At 50.1% G+C, this 18383-nt stretch overlaps 1 protein-coding gene across 1 annotated transcript; it reads left to right on the forward strand.

Annotated features, from left to right (window-relative positions):
* Positions 1-2889: 2889 nt before the first annotated feature.
* LOC307079116 (PDZ domain-containing protein 4-like) lies at positions 2890-17791 on the forward strand (the record flags this gene model as incomplete). Its single annotated transcript, XM_079741216.1, has 8 exons — positions 2890-2949; positions 11142-11195; positions 12088-12422; positions 12597-12684; positions 13118-13216; positions 13351-13413; positions 13832-13933; positions 15728-17791. 8 exons carry the CDS (start codon positions 2890-2892, stop codon positions 17789-17791), a joined length of 2865 nt encoding a protein of 954 aa, XP_079597342.1.
* Positions 17792-18383: the final 592 nt, after the last annotated feature.

Genomic DNA, 18383 nt, shown 5'->3' on the forward strand with positions numbered 1-18383 from the left:
GACACTCGGGGCTGTGCACTCTCAAGACGCAAACCACCTGGAAAAGCTCACCGTATTTGCTCTCCCCTGATGCCTTCCCGTGGATTATTGATGACATTAATCACCGCCAGACGAAGAGCCAGAACGGGGGATTTCTCACTTCAAGACGCGGACCCGACAACTTTCTAATCAGGTTGTTTTTGTTTGTGTTTTGACTCAATCGGCCGGGCGGCGGGACCCCACTCACTGCACCATGTGGCGTGCCTCCGTGCGTGTCCTGTAGACATGGGACGCGGCAGTGGCTGTTCTGCAAGGGGACGACAGGCTGAGGCTGAGGTTTGTGACAGAGAAGCAAGTCATGTAGCGCTGGAGGAGGGCAGCAGCTGTACGTTGTACCTACCGTCTACCCGGTGTTGAGGCGCGGAGGATGGCGACAGGGGAGAGGGACGGCAGTAGGACCCCCCGACCAACCTGCTGGCTCTGCCTCACCTGCTGAGCGTGTCTCACACATGTCTGGACAACGCCCGCGCCGGCAACGTGGACACCTTTTCCCGTTGAGTATAGTTGAGCGCGAGCGTGTCTGGCTGTGTGTGCTCTGAAGCACGTCGTATGCTAACGCTGTTTGTTTGCAGAGGAGCGCCGAGGGGTGGGCCAGGTAAGGCAGCGGGGCTGGGGAGGGGGTTAGGTTAACACCGCCCCTGGAGAGGCGGTGGGCCCGGGTTGGTCAGGTGTGCAGAGGACACCTGGAACAGGGGGATTAGTAGCGTAACACCTTGCTCCTGGCAGAGGTCTCTGGAGCACTCAGACAATCGTGTGCAGCTTACAGAGAGCCCTGCAGTCCTTCTGGCCGGAGCGTTAGAGATAAAGCAACGACTCCCGGGGCAGGGCGGGGGGGGGGGAGGGGGGGGGGGGGGGGGGACAGAGGAAGGGACTAAGAGGACTAGAAGGGGATCACACCTGTAATGCTGCATTTTCCCTGGCCCCACGTGGGCTTTTAGATGGATCCACAAACTGTCAGGTTTATGTTGGTGAAAGGGTGAATGAAGAAATAACACATGCAGAACGGAGCCTGCAGGACAACATTTGCAGCACGTACTCAACTTATGTTTTATCAAATCAGCATGTTGGTTTTAATGTTGTGTCAGCAGAAATTCATTAGATTATTGACTCGCTAGACCAAATGGGAGCACATCACCCCATAGGGCATAACAGCGAAGACAAATCTTGATGGGAAACACTGTTTACATGACGGTTCCTTAATGACCTAGCAAACGTAATATCTGTGAGGTCCGTGAGCAGGTCTGGCGTATTGATTCAAGCCTCATAACCAGGTTAGAGCTTTATCAAGTTTCTGATAAAAAGGGCAAATCATTTAATCATAATCCCTCATGTTGTCACCTAGCCTAGAGCGATAGAGTGCAGGACTGTGGGTGTGATTAGAAATGTTATGTCTCTGAGAATCAATAGAGATCAATGATAAGCCCTGTAGACCCGCTGACAGCGACCGCTGACCACAGTGAACCCAGGAGATCCCTGGCCTCCATTAAAGGCTTTCTCTATTGTTTTTCACACTTAACTATCAGACACCACACATTCTACTAATACGCCTTGGTTAACTATGTCTTAAGGATAAGGCCCTTGCCAGCAGTCGTGCTTAGATATTGTGAATTTGTCCGAGTTTTGGGTCAACTTTGATTCCTGTGCAGTTTGAGTGTGTGTGTACGTGCGTGTGTGTATGTGTGTGCATGTGTGTGAGCCCCACAGTGAGGCTTTCGGACATTCTGTTAAACGGTGGAGCTGGCATCCCCCCCCCCCCCCCCCCCAGTCTACCAATACCCTCCCCTCACCAACAGCACACTTGTCCACCCTGCCTCAGCCATTCAGCAGCCCTGGGCTCCTGGATGAATGGACAATGCTGAGTTAAATTAGGCGCCGCAGCACGGAGCAGGTGTTTAAAAACCTCTCTGAGGTGGTGGTAAGCAGGCGGGAAGTCGTGAGCGTTATCTCCCCAGCCAGACACGTCAACCCTGGAGACCAGAGAGAAGAAAGTGGGAACCTTAGTGTGGGTGTGAGGGAGAGAGACAGACAGAGAGAGAGAGGGAGAAAAAAAACTTGCCAGGCCAGGAGTTCTTTGATAGAGAGCATGCGTCTGTTCTTATCTGAAAGTCAAAGTCTTTTGGGTGCGATTCTGCTGTTAGAAGGATTAGTGCAACAGCCAGGGAACAGAGTGGGCGAGAAACAGTCAGAGAGTTCTGCTGAGAAGTCCTGCGCTGTCATCTGTACTCGCACAGACCGACGCTCAGAACAGCGTGGCATCAGTGTGCCCGTGTGATCGTAAGGCTAAGACTTTGGATCATTCCGGATTTGTGCCGCCATCACCATCTGATCTCTTTTTAACCTTCCACGGACCTGTTCATTGCACTTTTTTATACACTTTCTCCCACAAAAAAACAATCCAAAGAAAAGCTGAATCAGATGAATAAACAGCAGATGCCTCGGAGCTCATGAACTAAAAAACTGCATTTGCCATGTGATGGAGACAGAGGCCAACAGATGGACCTTTAACACAATCATCGTCCTGTTGGGAAACACATTTGGATTATGATACTTGAGATGCATTGATGAAGAAGAGCAACCGAGGAACAGTGCTTCACAGCCGGTGAAACCTCGTTAGAGACACGCCTCTCTCTCTGAGCTGGAGCTGGAGAGAGGATTTGTAATTCTGTGAAGAAGGAGCAGCCCAATAAACCTCCACCCTGTGGCTCAGGGTGGGGCTCCCCCACTGCAACAGACAAAGACCTGGAGAGAGAGAGAGAGAGAGAGAGAGAGAGAGATAGAGATAGAAGGAGGAGCTAATCTTCTGTGTGGTGATTGGTGACCTCCGCGGTCAAGCACCAGCTTAAGGTCACAATGGGGTGCAATATGTGCGTGGTGCACAAGCCAGAGGAACAATACAGGGTGATGTTCCAGGTGAGGACTCCTTCTTTACATGTTCTGTATGTCTGCCTGTCTCTGTACCTCTCTCTCTCTCTCTCTCTCTCTCTCTCTCTCTCTCTCTCTCTCTCTCTCTCTCCCTATTATAATGATATTGTTCTTTCCACTCTAAAGACCTTCTCTTCATCTTTCCCTCCATATCTTACTCCATATATTTTCACTCTTTCAAGACATAAGAATGATATGGCCTTTCACCAATTCTGCATAATTACATCTAACACTTCCATATGGCAATTAAAACAGGAATATAATGTCATAAAAAGATGTGTCCCTTTTGAAAAAAGAATCCACCAATTATTTTTCATTACCTAATAAAAGTTACCATTCTAAGATAAAATCTTAGAATGGTATTACAGACTAATAGTATGTTTTATAAAGTCATCAACATGGTGAACAAAGCAGCAGAATGCAAAATCAGGGAAACGTGACAACATTTTATATCATACATTAATCATGATATAGAAATCATGACATAAAAAAAAATAATGATACAAGGGCAGCATGATTGTTAATTAGTTCTACCTTTATCACCAAATCAATAGCACCTATTTAATTAATCAAACACATAATTATTCAAGTGGTGATTGCATATCAAGTTATAGTAATTATATCAGACAACAATATTTAGACTGGTTTGAACCCTTTAGATATTACATGTTTTTATCAAATAATCAAGATAACAATGATACTAAGAATGATCTTAATCATGTTCATGGTTATTAGAACAATCAAAGTCCAAGAGACGAGGAAGAGCTTCAATACATAGAGGGATGTGTTCGGCTGAAGAAAGAAGACAGAGGCAGAAAGAGAGAGAGAGAGAGAGAGAGAGAGAGAGAGAGACAGAGAGAGAGAGACAGAGACAGAGAAATAGAGAGAGGGAGGAATAGATGGATGGTTATAGCTCAACTAAAGAGTTATGGGGAAAAGGGGGTTGCCACGGTTACAGCCTCAGCACCAAGGGCCGACCGACCAGGAAGCGGAGAGTGTTCTCATCGTGAGTCGGCTGGTCTTGCTCTGCAGTGATCTGCAGGGTGAGCTTCAGCCGCTGGCCGATCCCCTGACGACTGTCCGCTTCAACCCATCAAACTGACCGGTGTTTTCACCATAGACTGTGTAAAAGTTTAAACAGAGCGGCGATGCATCCACGCCTTTCAGAGCTTACCCTGCTCTGTCCACAGCAACAGCAACAGAAGCCTTTCCTGAGTGGAATCCCTGGCAGGCTGCAGCCCAGGTCTGTGCCAGTTAGGCTAGGCTGCATCTGCTGCCTCAGGCGCTGCCAGGAATGGGGACAACAGTGAGGAGGGTTTTACTAATGAACCGAGGAATACAGGGAAAAAATACATACACATATATAAAACTGAAGAAACTAACGGGGGCTGAGAGGCGCCCCAAGACGCAGGGGTGGTGGGGTGTGTTTACGCTGCTGCTCGCCGCCAGACAGCAGAGGTAATTGATTCTAGCAGTTTGGAGAGCAGGGGTGGGGTGGGGGGCTTTAATGGAGAAGCCAGGGAGTGTCTGCAGAGCCGCGTGGCACGACGGGAGAGACAGACGATAGGTGGAGGCGGTGCTGCGATGTGTGGTCGTCGTAGCGCCGTGGGAGACCGAGCGTGGCGGGCCCTTACCATAATGGCCGACCCCCTCCGACAGAGGGCAGGTCTGACGGCGCCGGCCCTGCAGGGGTCAGGGTCTGGAGGGGCCGGAGGGGCCGAGTGGAGCACACGTTCGATCCGCACCGTTGATAGATCGTAGTTCGGACAGATCTAGTGCACAGCATGCTCAATGTTTTACAGGTTACTGCAACAAAGAAGGAGGATTGTGAAATGTCCAGCTGTAGCACATGGAGGATATTTGTCTCAGTTACTCTCTCTTACATGACTACATACTTCATACAAGCATGAAAGTTAGGACAGAAAAATTCTGTGGCTGAATTATGCTGGAGTTTAGATAAAATTGCTAACTTGTGGAGTCTCATATGCTATACTGTGATAAGGTTATGATATTATAGTGAGAGGGAATCACATGTGCAGGGCGGCTGAGACAAAGGCTCCAACACTGTGTGAAGGCCTGGTTGCCTGAGGCCAGAATGAATTATGCTTTGAAAAATTCGATAACGTATCAGGATACTTAGCAACGTGCAGAAAGGGAATTGGCCAGAACCTAATTAATAAGAAAAAATAGGAACTCAATGTCATTACTAGACCCGAGGTTTTGGTAACTGGTGCTCCCATAAAATGTTATCAGTCATTACATTTTAAAATAAGATTTTAAAATACTGCTGCAATTCAACAATGCTTATCATATGGCGGAAAGACATTGTCACTGAAAATTTAAAAATATATAATTGTGTTTTTTCCATATTTCATGGCTTATCAAATGTCGTGCCACGGTAAGCCCTGGCTTTGTTCTGCTCTATCTCCAGCAGAATGCATAATTACACCTCAGATTGTTTTGGTGAAATAAAGGCAGGAGCTCCATAGCAGGCCGTTCAACAGCTGACTTCCTCAGGAGCTTTGGCAATCCCAGGCTGATTAATGTGTTTGGGGGGAACGATTTGTTCTGTTACAAGAGGAATGTAGTGCATGCATTATACATAAGGCCTACTATAGCACATTGCAGTGTGCACTAGTGGCACACTCACTCACACAAACACCAACAGACACACACACACACACACACACACACACACATGCACATGCACACAAGCACAGACACACACACAGGCGTACGCATAAGCACACACACACAGACACACACACGTAAACTCACAGAAGCCCACTTACACATACAGGCTCGCAAACTTACCCATGCCTCTGATCAACGCGTCCACACAGCGTTAAGTAATGGAGTCACATAGGGAAATGCACTTTATAAATTGGAATCTAAGTGGTTTGCACGCAATGCACCCAGAAACCTGGGAGTGGCTTTTTGCCTCGCTCACATCCATATGGTGGAGTATACCTGGCCAGCAGACACACAACAGACTAGGTCCATATCTATAGGTTAGAGTGTAGCTGACCAGCAGACACACAACAGACACTACACTTCTGAATGTACAGTCCCCGCACCTCCCTCTCCCTCCCTCCCCCGATTACTGTTGGATGGGGCTTTCAAGGGAGGCTGTTTCCATGGCAACCAAAATCATTAAACAAGCCCTAATGTGCTTTTGTATTTTGTGAATAACACAGAGAAGCATGTTGACATTCATGCCGAGCAAACAGATGGGTTTTTGATGCAGAGCAATGACCCACAGAAATGGCATGATTAGCATACAGAGCAATTTAATGTTATTTTATTATCAACTTATATTTCCTCTGAAATGTTTCTCTGCCCATTATTATCCTGTGGCCCAAAAGTGAATTACCTTTTCCTACAGTTCGATCCCTATGATCGGCTCGGTGTTGTTGCTCCCTAATGATGCAAAAACACAACACTAATTACATCACCTCAAAAGCATCATATGACCTCAACTTAATGATCCTATTTTGATCATATCTATCCTCCCAAAGCAGTTTGTGTGTGTGTGTGTGTGTGTGTATACATGCATGCATGCACACGTGTGTCTGTGTGTCTGTGTGTCTGTGTGCGTGTGCGTGTGTGTGTTTGTGTGTGTAAGTGTTGTGACCTTGGATATCTTTGTGTGTGTGTGTGTGTGTGTTTGTGTATACATGCATGCATGTGTGTATTTATGTGTGTGTGTGTGTGCGTGTGTGTGTGCGTGCTTGTGTATTTGTTTCTGTGTGTGCATGTGTGTGTGTGTGTGTGTGTGCGCGTGTGTGTGTGTGCGTGCGTGTGTACGTGTTTGTGTGTGTGCGTGTGTGTGTGCGTGTGCATGTGTGCGTGCATGCGTATGTGTGTGTGTGTGTGTGTGTGTGCGTGCGTGTGTGTGTGTGTGTGCATGTGTGCGTGTGTGCCTTGGTTACTTCCCCTCCAGACTTGACAGGCCTTATGATTGACAGGGACACCAGGCAGGATGCTGACAAAGATCATGTGTATTGGTTGAATGTCACCTCGCCCACCCACCTCCTCCCTCACCCATCAGAGACACGAGAGACAGGAAGAGGACAGCCAGCCCAGAGGAGCACACAGTTAGAACGTAATACCAGTAGGTAGACCCACACTAATCACATTTAAATGGTTGTATTCAAAAAGCTCCCTGCTAATCAAACAGCCCAATCCGATGACAACAAAACCATCACAAATAAATAACAAACCTCCTTTATTTCTCCTTTGTGTAAGGAGATGAAGGTATCATTACAAATAAATCATCCCACGGAGACCCATGAGTTTATTTCTCATCATACGTCTGAATACTGCAGTCTTGCACTAAATCAATAGCTTCACGTTGTTAACAGCTTCTAAAAGGCCAAGCAGCACAAACCCCACCACCACCCCCACCACCACCACTACCAACCCCACCCCCACCCCCACCCTGGGCCGGTCTATTTACATCTAGCCTTGAGATATCAAACAACTCTGGCTTAGCGCCACCGCACAGGGCCGGCGGTGGCTTTGGAATAATTGATTTCCCGAGGAGGTGACTGCTGCAGCACCTGAAAGCGCGGGAGATGAGAAAAATCAATTACCGAACAAGTGGAATTCAATATGTGGGGGGCATGTCTCGGTCAAGAGGAGCCTGTACGGGGGTCCTCAGTGGGAGCTCTGTAACCCCGGAGGTGGGCTGGGACGCGGAGAGGGGCTCTGTGATGTCGGCTGGTAAACGATTAACCGCGCGTTTGCAACGGGCCGCAGTAGATTAGCTTCGGCATTATTATGGTTATTAATATTTTCTTCAAATAATACCGAGTGTGGCCCGCGTGCTTGTCTGTCGTCTCTTGTTTTGTGTGGTGTTCATGATTGTTTCGCTTCGTTGAAGAAATCCACATCATTGTAAACTAATTATGCTGCAGCCACTTGTTAATTTCCCCAGGGCTTCCGCTGGGAATATGTGTCTGTGTGTGTGTGTGTGTGTGTGTGCGTGTGTGTGTGTGTGTGTGTTTATGTGTTTGTGTGTGTTTGTTTGTGTGTGTTTGTTTATGACAAGCGTTGCACTTTGAGCTGCAGTCACACCTAGCATTTACATGGCTCCCTGCGTTTCCCCCAAAGCTTCTTTTGTTTGTGTCTGCTGCTTCATTACCCACTACTCCTTTTCATCCTTCACCTCTCTCTCTCTCTGTGTCTCTCTCTCTCTCTCTCTCTCTCTCTCTCTCTCTCTCTCTCTCTCTCTCTCCATGGGATCTGATCCAGTGTCTTCATCCTTCACCTCTCTCTCTCTCCCTCTCCCTCTTTCTCCACATGCTCTGCTCCCGTGTCTCTCCCCTCACACACCCTTTTCTTTCTCTTCCCTTCAAACCACTTTGAACTCTTTTGGGTTCCCTTTCATCTCTCTCTCTCTCAGAGCACCCTATCCCCCCCCACCACCCTGGCTACTGACACAGCGATCCCCTGCTGCGTGCAACTCCACAATCTGTGGTAGGTTTGCTGTCAACCGCAGCACGTGTTCTATTTCACTATCCTATTTGGAGAGTGATGGTGGCTAATATGAATAGCAGTCAAATGCATGGCAAAGTATTATCGGATCAGTCTATTGTTATAAGCATAAATTGTGGCATCCGCAGCATGCATACGGTAGCTTGTAGCACGAAGCTCGGGAACGTGAGGAGCTCTGCACTCGCAGGTACCAGCAGACAGGGACCTTAATGGATCCCCGCATACCATACAGGACTGATTGACTTTTTAATGCACTGCAACCATCCCTGAATGTATAAATCCTTTTAAGGAAATCTCCTCACCTCTCATTGATAATGAATGAGACTCCACTCCCTTTTCTGCTGCCGGAGCTCTCCTCTGTATTCAGGGCTGTCAGTCAGAGCCACTGAGCTCAGCCCTAATAGCCAGCCCCCCTCGTCTCCAATCCTGCTTTCAATTCTGTGAAAGGGACTGTGTGTAAACCGTGAATAGGCCGGAGCATGGAGAGCTTCACCCAGGGGGCAGGGGGGGAAGGCAACGCGTGCCGCTCCCCCCTCACACACACGCACACACAGTGCAGAGAGAGGAACAACCTTCACAAAAGAAGGCCGCTGTGTGAGACGTGATGACAGAGAAACACAGCTCTGCATGTGTATGGTAGAAGTGGGGTACAGGCACGATCATGTTTCAGCTAGAGGACATGCAGAGAGCCCTGGATAGAGTCTTAGTTGTTTCTCAAGTGAAGGAAGTCATTAAGAGGGAAAGCAAGATTTATGAAGGGTCATTAGAGTGTGTGGAAGGACAAACGCAGGACCATGGGGAAGGAGAGGGCTGAAATAGAGCACGCTGTGGTTATTCTTTCTTCTCCAGGGAGGGGAGGTTGGCGTGAACAGAACTGCTGAGGCAGCACAGCAAGAGATAGAGTGAGAGAGGGAGAGATAAAGAGAGAGAGAGAGAGAAGGAGACAGAGAGAGAGAGAAGAGAATGGGAGAGGGAGAGAGAGAGAGAGAAGGAGACAGAGAGAGAGAGAGAGAGAGAGAGAGAGAGAGAGAGAGAGAGAGAGAGAGAGAGAGAGAGAAGGAGACAGAGAGAGAGAGAGAAGAGAGAGAGAGAGAGAGAGAGAGAGAGAGAGAGAGAAGGAGACAGAGAGAGAGAGAGAAGAGAGAGGGAGAGAGAGAGAGAGAGAGAGAGAGACAAGGAGACAGAGAGAGAGAGAGAGAGAGACAAGGAGACAGAGAGAGAGAGAGAGAGAGAGAGACAAGGAGACAGAGAGAGAGAGAGAGAGATGCTGTATGGATACAGAACTGGGAGAGAAGGACCCGACATTGGGTCGTGAAACAAATGGGCCAGTAAACGGACAGAGAAGAAAAGGAGGGAATTGGAAAATATTCCCAGCCTGGAAACACAGGCATGGGGAGAGAGCAGAGGGATAGACGTGAAGGCAGGAAAGGAGGGGAACCAGCAGCAGAAATATGGCAAGAAAGAGTTACTGGCTGGCTGCACAGGGCAGCATTGATTTGACATGCAATTACTGGAAGAGCGACAAGACATAAAATGAAAAAAAAAGAGAGAACGACAGAGCGAGGTCGGAGACAGAGGTGGAGAGAGCGGAGGAGAGGAGGGACTAAGACATCGTAGTGTGATGCTGAGCGCGTGCAGCAAGCCAAGGTTAGGGTGTTCAACCTGAATACACACTCACACAATGGCCGTCTGACTCGATAAGAGTCATTTGTCTGCGAGCACACGCGGCGTGTACAACACTACACTAGCGCCAAAACACACACATACACACCGAATTCTAAGTGGTTGCCAAGTAACCAAATGCAAATAAAATAAATTTCCATGCAGATTTTTGTTCTGCCCCAACCACTGAATGAATATTTCAACACTCTGTTGAAGAACATGCACATACATGGTGGTGGCAAATCTAATCCAATCTGTTTGAATCTGGGAGCTATAGGAGTGGGGGTTATGCTTGAAGTGGATCAGGTGAAATATCATTAGCTGTGTTCTAAAAACCAACTCTTTGCCGGTTCAATCACGTTCCCTGAACCAATTAGCTCTCACTGAACCCAGAGCTGTAATCCTCTTCAGACGTCTAATCTTCCTCCCTGTCCTAAGTAACTGAAAGGCATGAGAGTGGAACACCAAGAGAGAGTATGATCGATGTTTCATTAAGAGGGACTGTGTTGAAGGAAAAGTTTAAGCCTCATGAAATATATCAATGCAAAAAGAAAAAGTCCTATAATTGATAATCATCCTGTAAATTTAAATAATTTTGTTTCATATTTAATTTACATAAAATACCATAACATTACATAATGATGTTTCAATTGCAGAATGGTTACTCAAAAAACTAAAACATATCTAATATTCTATACATAAATAACAATATAATAAAAAAAAACTATTCCTTTGGTCTATCTCATTGAAGATAAAACATACTATACATACTATCCCAATTAAAGAATGCAAATACACTAAAGTCAATTCTGGGTTCACTTTGGGTATTTTATGAATTTAATTACGAAATATTCAAATTAGCCCCTCATATGAATTAGAAACCACCTGTCATTTTTTGAGTTTACATTTTGGAATTAATTTATATTCACTCACTTCCAATTTTTAACATTCTCCATTCTTCCAATGGCTGTGCCTCTAATGCCTCCAATTTTCTCCCATTATTCTCTCTCTTTCCACAGAAGGGTCAGATAAACAACATGCTGTGCTCTTTTGACGCTGAGGGGCGCTTGAAGGTTTTAGTACAAAGCTTTCCTCTGTTCACTGTCCACATTATTGAGCTCGTAAAGCTGTCCTTTAAAAAAAGGTGTCCTGGATTTTCAATGTGCCTGTCAAAAACAATAACACTTAGAATAAGGTCTATTATGGTTGTATTCATCATAGTTATTGATCAGGGGTGGAAAGAATACTGTACTTTTCAAATATTATTGATTGCCATTCAGATTCCATCCAAGGCAAAACTAATTTGTTTGTTAAGGCATATGAATAGACCTTATTTGAAAGGGTTTTGTGACAGATGAGAATAACCATCACACTGTTAGGTTAAGGATATTTCTGAGTCATTTTCAATTTTTTTTGGCTATGTTTCCGTCATTGGTTTTGTTTGATGTAGTAATAGTGGTAGTAGTACTAGTAAGTAGTAGTAGTAGTAGCAGTTCCCCTCCCTCCTGTACTCTGTCCTAACAGGTCAGCTGGTTAATGTGGACTAACCTGCTGACGGGTTAGTGTGTTATCCTCTCCTCCTGGGCCTTGTGTCAGCAGACTGTTGACTGACCTTAACCCCTTCCTCCTCCCTGTTCCCTGTATATTATCTTGTGTATCTTGTGGATATTTCTGGATCTAGGCTTGTTGTAGATTTGGAGAAAAATGCTTGCTCAGCGACAACATCTGTCTTGATACTCTGCCGATTGGTCTTTTCCCCCTCATTCATCCCCCCCCACCCCCTTCTCTCTCCCATCCCCCAAACCTCCTTGTCTCTCTTTCCGCCTGGCCCTCTCCTCTTTCTCCCTCCTGCTGAGCCACCCCTCCCATGTGTGTTTGTGTGCACGAGTGCATGTGTGCACACTTGCATACGGATGTGTGTGCGCATGTGTGTGTGTGCGCGTGTGTTTGCTTTCTCCTCTCCAGATGAACGGGAAGGAGCTCTCCCGTCTCTCGCGGGACCCCACCCTGGACCTACGGGACCCCGTGCTGTCCAACATCCTGCGGCGGGGCGGCGCCCGCAGGAGGGCCGAGGGCGGGGCCCTGCTGGTGGGCCGCGGGGCCCCGTTCGGGGGCCCGGCGGCCCTGACCATGGGCATGGCCGACTGCGTGGACAGCTGCACCCAGACGGACATCAGCTTCCAGCATATGTTGACCCTGGGCAAGAGCAGCCTGCACCCCTGCAGCGCCCCGGCCGTGCCCCACCCACCCCCCTCGCCCCCCCTCCCCCCCGCCCTGGAGCCCTATCTGCTCAACGAACTGTAAGGGAGAGAGAGGGCACTTATGCACAAATTGCTGTGAATAATATGTAATTATATAATATATGACTCTGTTATCTATGAATATATTCAGTCGTATTATGGTAATAGAATAGCTTGCTGGAAGGCTTTGCAGTGCCTAACTGAATGTCCTCTCCTCCTCCTCCCCCTCCTCAGCCTCATAGAGCCTGAGTACTACGACCCCAACGACTACTTTGACATCAGCCAGCACGAAGTGGACCGCCAGGACGAGCTGGAGTACGAGGTGAGCCGTGCGGGAAGAAGCCATCACTCACCCTCCAGGCAAACCTTGTGGAGTAGAAAACACTATTAGCTTAACGCTAACGTCACACACTCGTCCTCTGGAACCGTGTGTGTGTGTGTGTCTCTGTATATGTGTGTACGTGTATGTCCCTTTATATGTGTGTGTGGGTTTGTATGTCTCTGTGTATGTGCGTGTGCGTGCGTGCGTGTGTGCGCATGTGCGCATGTGTATGTGCGTGCGCGCGTGTGTGCGTGTGTGTGTGTGTATGTGCGCATGTGTATGTGCATGCACGCGTGTGTGTATGTGCGCATGTGTATGTGCGTGCGTGTGTGTGTGTGTGTGTGGGTGTGTGTGTATGTGCGCATGTGTATGTGCATGTGTATGTGTGCGTGTGCATGCGTGCGTGCGTGCGTGTGTACGTGTGTGTGTGCAGGAGGTGGAGCTGTACAAATCCCGGCAGCAGGACAAGCTGGGGCTGACAGTGTGTTACCGGACGGACGAGGAGGAGGACCTGGGGATCTACGTAGGAGAGGTGCGACGGACACACATACGTCCTCAGAGACGTCCCTCCTGTCACCTGGCATGTGTCATCCATGGACTGTATAAGATGGTGTCCTCCCATCTTATCCTATTCTATCCTATAATTATTCTGACGTTTTTATTCAGGTTAACCCCAATAGTATTGCAGCAATAGACGGACGCATCCGTGAGGGCGATCGAATCCTACAGGTATATGTGGATGTCTCGATTTCCTTTTTGGTGTGTACGTCGTTTTTCCGTGTTTCAGGTGCTATGCTGTGACGTTTTCTCAACAGAAGCGTCACAAGTCACTCAACCGAACTGTCTTCATCCGTTGTTTAATTTGATTTGGTTTGTGTTTCACACAGATGTGTCAAAGTGTCAAATTACTTTCCCATCCCATTAAAATGGCTACAAACCCCCGACATATTGGCTGGGAGCGGGTGGTTTCGTCTAAATCCTTCTTCTTGAGGGTATTTGTAACAGATTGTCCATTGTCAGCAGATGTTCTCCGAAAGGTTTGAAATCTCCCAACTGAACTGAGAGCTAATGGCAGCCTGCCACAGTCTCAGGGGGTTTAGCCAGTCCGTCCTCAGCTCACCTCTCCCCTCTCACCACTGGGTGTCAGATCAACGGTGTGGACGTCCAGAGCCGAGAGGAGGCCGTGGCCATCCTCACCAGAGAGGACAGCACCAACATCTCCCTGCTCCTGGCCCGGCCCGAGATCGAGGTGACAATGTGATGCAAGCGAGACGAGTCCTCAATGGAATACATTTCATGTTATTAGATTGCTTTTGCCCCCTTTACGCCTTGCATCTTATGCACGCAACGCTGATCTTACAAAGCCGTGTTAGATGAGAAGAAGAAATTCCCAAGATGTAGCCCTCGGCGCATTATCATACGATAACAGTTGATCTGATTAGCTGGATGGGAGGCATGGGGTTGCATTCAGAGCAGAGAGGAGATCAGAAGGCTTATGCATCACTCGCTGCTTCTTATTCTTCGTTCCCAGCCATCAGTTTGCTCATGCGTGGAGAGCAGGAAGGTGAGACGATATGATGAGAACACGGATAAGCAGCGCCAGGAGAGGATAGATAACAACACGATGAGAGAGAGAGAGAGAGAGAGAGGAGCTGAGAAGGAGGAGAGGAGGATAGGAAGAGAGGAGAAGTAGAGAAGGAAGAGAGGAGATGGGGAGAACGAAGAGGGGAGAGGAGGGGAACGAAGAGAGGACAGGGAGAGAAGGAAGAAAAGATGGTGTTTACATTCCTAGCGCTATAGTGGATATGCTTTGTTCCCCTCAAGGTTACTGCTATCAGACGTAGGGACACAGTACTGCATATAGGACCCCCAGTCCCCCTCCACCCAATACACACACCCTGCCAAATGGCTCACACACACACACACACACACACACACACACACACACACACACACCCACACACACATGCTTTCTACGAGCACACTCTAACAGATGGGCCACTGTTGCTCACTACTTTAGACCTGGGTATTAGATCCTAACGCGCACAGAAGCACATTTAGAATGCAAACAAAATGTCAGCCTCCTGGCAGCACACGCGACAGCACAGATGCGAGGGCCAGCCATCACAATGAGTTTAACACACACACACACACACACACACACACACATACACATGCAGAAACACACACACAAACACACGCACAAACACACACACATAATCAATTTCCCTGTTTAAGAACACCTTTGTATGTTCTGAGAGAGCTGTGTCGAGACTGTGAGAGAGATACGAGATCCGGATATTTCTATAACTCAGAGGTGATATCTAGCCTGGGAAGCGAATCACAGGCGGGAATTATGCGAGCACAGATTAAAGGCTTGAACCCTCGTCTAGGGAGAGGATAAGTGAGGAAGATGCAGTAGGAATAAGAATGAAGTCAGAGATAATCAATACTCTCGACAAAGAGCCAGAAAATAATTCACATTCAAATATAATTGATCGGGCAATATAGTCCAGTTCGAGGCTGTTGATCAGATTAAGCCTCAGTCTATGTCTTACTTCCCAGCTTTGCTGGGAATGTCAATCAAAATAGCACATACATTGTTAATAAGATGAATATATTGTTGGTCAAATTCCAATATTGACTACGATTTCCACTTTACTTGACTGCTCAGTAATACTATTACCTACTCCACAAGTAAAACAGCACTTGGAGTTTCTCCATAACAGGTATGCAAAACCTTGTTTTTTTATGGTATCGATTTGTCCTTGGGATGCTTTCAGCTCCTTTCCAGCACGATGTTAAAAAAAAACGCCTAGAAAGCAAAATGTCCGGCGTTCAAATGTTATGCTGACTTAGCTCCACCTAGTGGTGATGATCGGTACTGCGTGATGCTGCTCATGCACAGATGTCGAACATCATAGCAGTATCTGTGACTATGCTCCTTATCAACACTCCAAGTAAAATATGTTATCTAACTTGTGTCCAACATAACGAATATCACCCTATAACACCCTCACATACTGTCTGTCTTTATCCCCAGAATGATAACCAACTGGACCAGGACGAGCTGGACCTCGAGCCGCTGGACAATGCCCTCCACCTGCCCAGCCCCCAGAGCCTGCGGGCCGCCGGCAACCCTGCCCTCTCCGGGGGCCCCGGGGGCGTGGGGGCGGGCGGGGGGCGGGGCCGCTCGCTGAGCCGCGACTCCCCGGGCCTGCTGCTGCACACGGTGCTCAGCAACAGCCAGGAGCTGGACAGCGGCGTGGGCCGCACCGACGAGAGCACGCGCTACGAGGAGTCGTCGGAGCACGACCTCCTGGGGGACGACCACACCAGCGCCTCCAACACCAACGCCACCAACACGCCGGGCAGCATGCGCAAGTTCATCTCGGGCTGCGGGGACACGCCGCCGCCGTTGCTGCTGTGCTCCCAGGACCTGCAGTTCAGCACCGACTCCCTGCTGGGCCTGGACGCCCCCGAGAAGGCCGGGCAGCGGAGCTATGGCGCCGAGGACCCCGTCGGGGCGATGATGATGATGCCGGGGCTGACGGAAGAGGAGTGCGAGCGGTACCGCGAGCTGCTGGAGATCAAGTGCTACTACGAGAGGAACAGCAAGGCGCTGATGCTGCTGCAGCCCGGCGAGGAGGGCGGGGTCAGCCCGCTGGACGTCAACATGAACGAGAGCCTGATGCAGCACGAGATGGCCCTGCTGGAGGAGGAGCTGCGCCACCTGGAGTTCAAGTGCCGCAACATCCTGCGGGCGCAGAAGATGCAGCAGCTGAGGGAGCGCTGTCTGAAGGCCTGGCCCCTGGAGGAGGAGAAGGAGGACGCGGGGCCCGCCGGGGCCCCGCTGGGGGCCGGCCGCCTGGGCTCCCTGGTGGGCGAGGAGTCCTGCCACCACGCCCTGTCGGACATCAACGAGCTGCCGGAGAGGGAGCGGTCGGACAAGGACAGCACCAGCGCCTACAACACCGGGGGGGAGAGCTGCCGGAGCACGCCCCTGGTCAACGAGCAGCCCCTGTCCCCCTCCACGCAGAGCCTGGACGGCCCGGAGCCCGCCCCCCCGCCCGGCCTGCGCCTCTCCTCCCGCCACAGGGAGCGGGGCAGCAAGGGGGAGCGGCCCGACAAGGGGCCGGTGAACCTCAACCAGACCTACTCCCCCAGCTCTCACCGGAGGGCGGCGGAGGCCAAGACCTCCAGCCCTGCCGCTAAATTTAGGTCCCTGTCCAGGGACGGAGGCGTGAGGAGGGGCTCGGACGAAGGCGCGAGGAGGGGCCCCAAAGCGGCCGGCGCGACGGAGAGCCGGACCGGCGGCCGCAGCGCCGAGAACAGCCCCTACCTGTCCCGGCGCCAGAGCGGCACCAAGCTGCCCCAGCGCTACCAGAGCTGCATGCACCTGTGGTCCCCCTCCACCCCCGAGGGGCCGGGGGGCCACGGGGCCCCCGGCACGGAGGGCGACGCCAGCCCCATGAGCCTGGGCAGCACGTGCAAAGACGCTCCCCAGGGCCCGCCGGACCCGCCCCAGCACCTACCCGCCCCCCTGCTGCCCGCCTCGCCCCGCATGGAGTGGAAGGTGAAGATCCGCAGCGACGGCTCGCGCTACGTGGCCAAGCGGCCCGTGAGGGACCGGCTGCTGAAGGCCCGCGCCATGAAGATCCGCGAGGAGCGCAGCGGCATGACCACGGACGACGACGCCGTCAGCGAGATGAAGATGGGCCGCTACTGGAGCAAGGAGGAGCGCAAGCAGCACCTGCTGCGGGCGCGCGAGCAGCGGCGGCGCCGGGAGTTCATGATGCAGAGCCGCATGGACTGCCTGAGGGAGCGGGAGAGGGAGCAGGGGGCCCAGCAGGGCGGCGGGGACCAGCAGGGCGGCGGCGGCGGAGGAGGAGGAGGAGGAGGAGGAGGAGGAGGAGGAGGAGGAGGAGGGGCGACGCAGCCGGAGCCCGCCTCCATCCTGGAGCTGTGCCACCGCAGGAGCATGAAGAAGAGGAGCCGCAGGATCCTGGACAACTGGATCACCATCCAGGAGCTGCTGGCCCACGGGACGAGGTCCCCCGACGGGAAGAAGGTGTACAACCCCCTGCTGTCCGTCACCACCGTCTAGAGGTGGGGGCGGAGTCAGCCAGGGGGACGAGACCACGGCCGATGTACGAGCGACCACATGAAGGATTGCTAATATGTCATTGCATTTGTCACCAGCAGTAACCGCGATGCTGTTTTTGGGGATATTTGTAGTTCCTCCGATTCAGATTGGTGTTTGTTGGATATCCTAGATCAGCAGGAAACCCACAGCCCTGCCAACACAACTGAATAACAGATGTTTAAAAGTGACCTGAACTTCCCTTTAGATCTGATACTGTATGCAAGGGAGAGGAGGTCGTGAGAAACAGCGCCCCCTACTGCTGTTTATCCGACAGGTGGGGAAGAAACCAGTGATGGGAAAGTAAAGAACAAAAAAAGGAAACACACTCCGATATTGTTGGAAGCATAAATCCATATTAGTGAACTACTGATTTAACTGAGATGTGTTATAATTGCTTCTGGGCCATAACGATCATCATCTACACATCGAGTGTAACCGTAGAGTAGAATGTAGTTTAGGCATTAATGTAGACGTGCATCAACAAGTGGTCTTTTTTGGGCTGAACCATTCAGTGTGACCCCATGACAAGTCACAGAAGCCTTGAGCTGATCTA

Source organism: Pollachius pollachius (genome assembly GCF_949987615.1).
Source record: "Pollachius pollachius genome assembly, chromosome: 8".
In the NCBI taxonomy this organism is placed as follows: domain Eukaryota; kingdom Metazoa; phylum Chordata; class Actinopteri; order Gadiformes; family Gadidae; genus Pollachius; species Pollachius pollachius.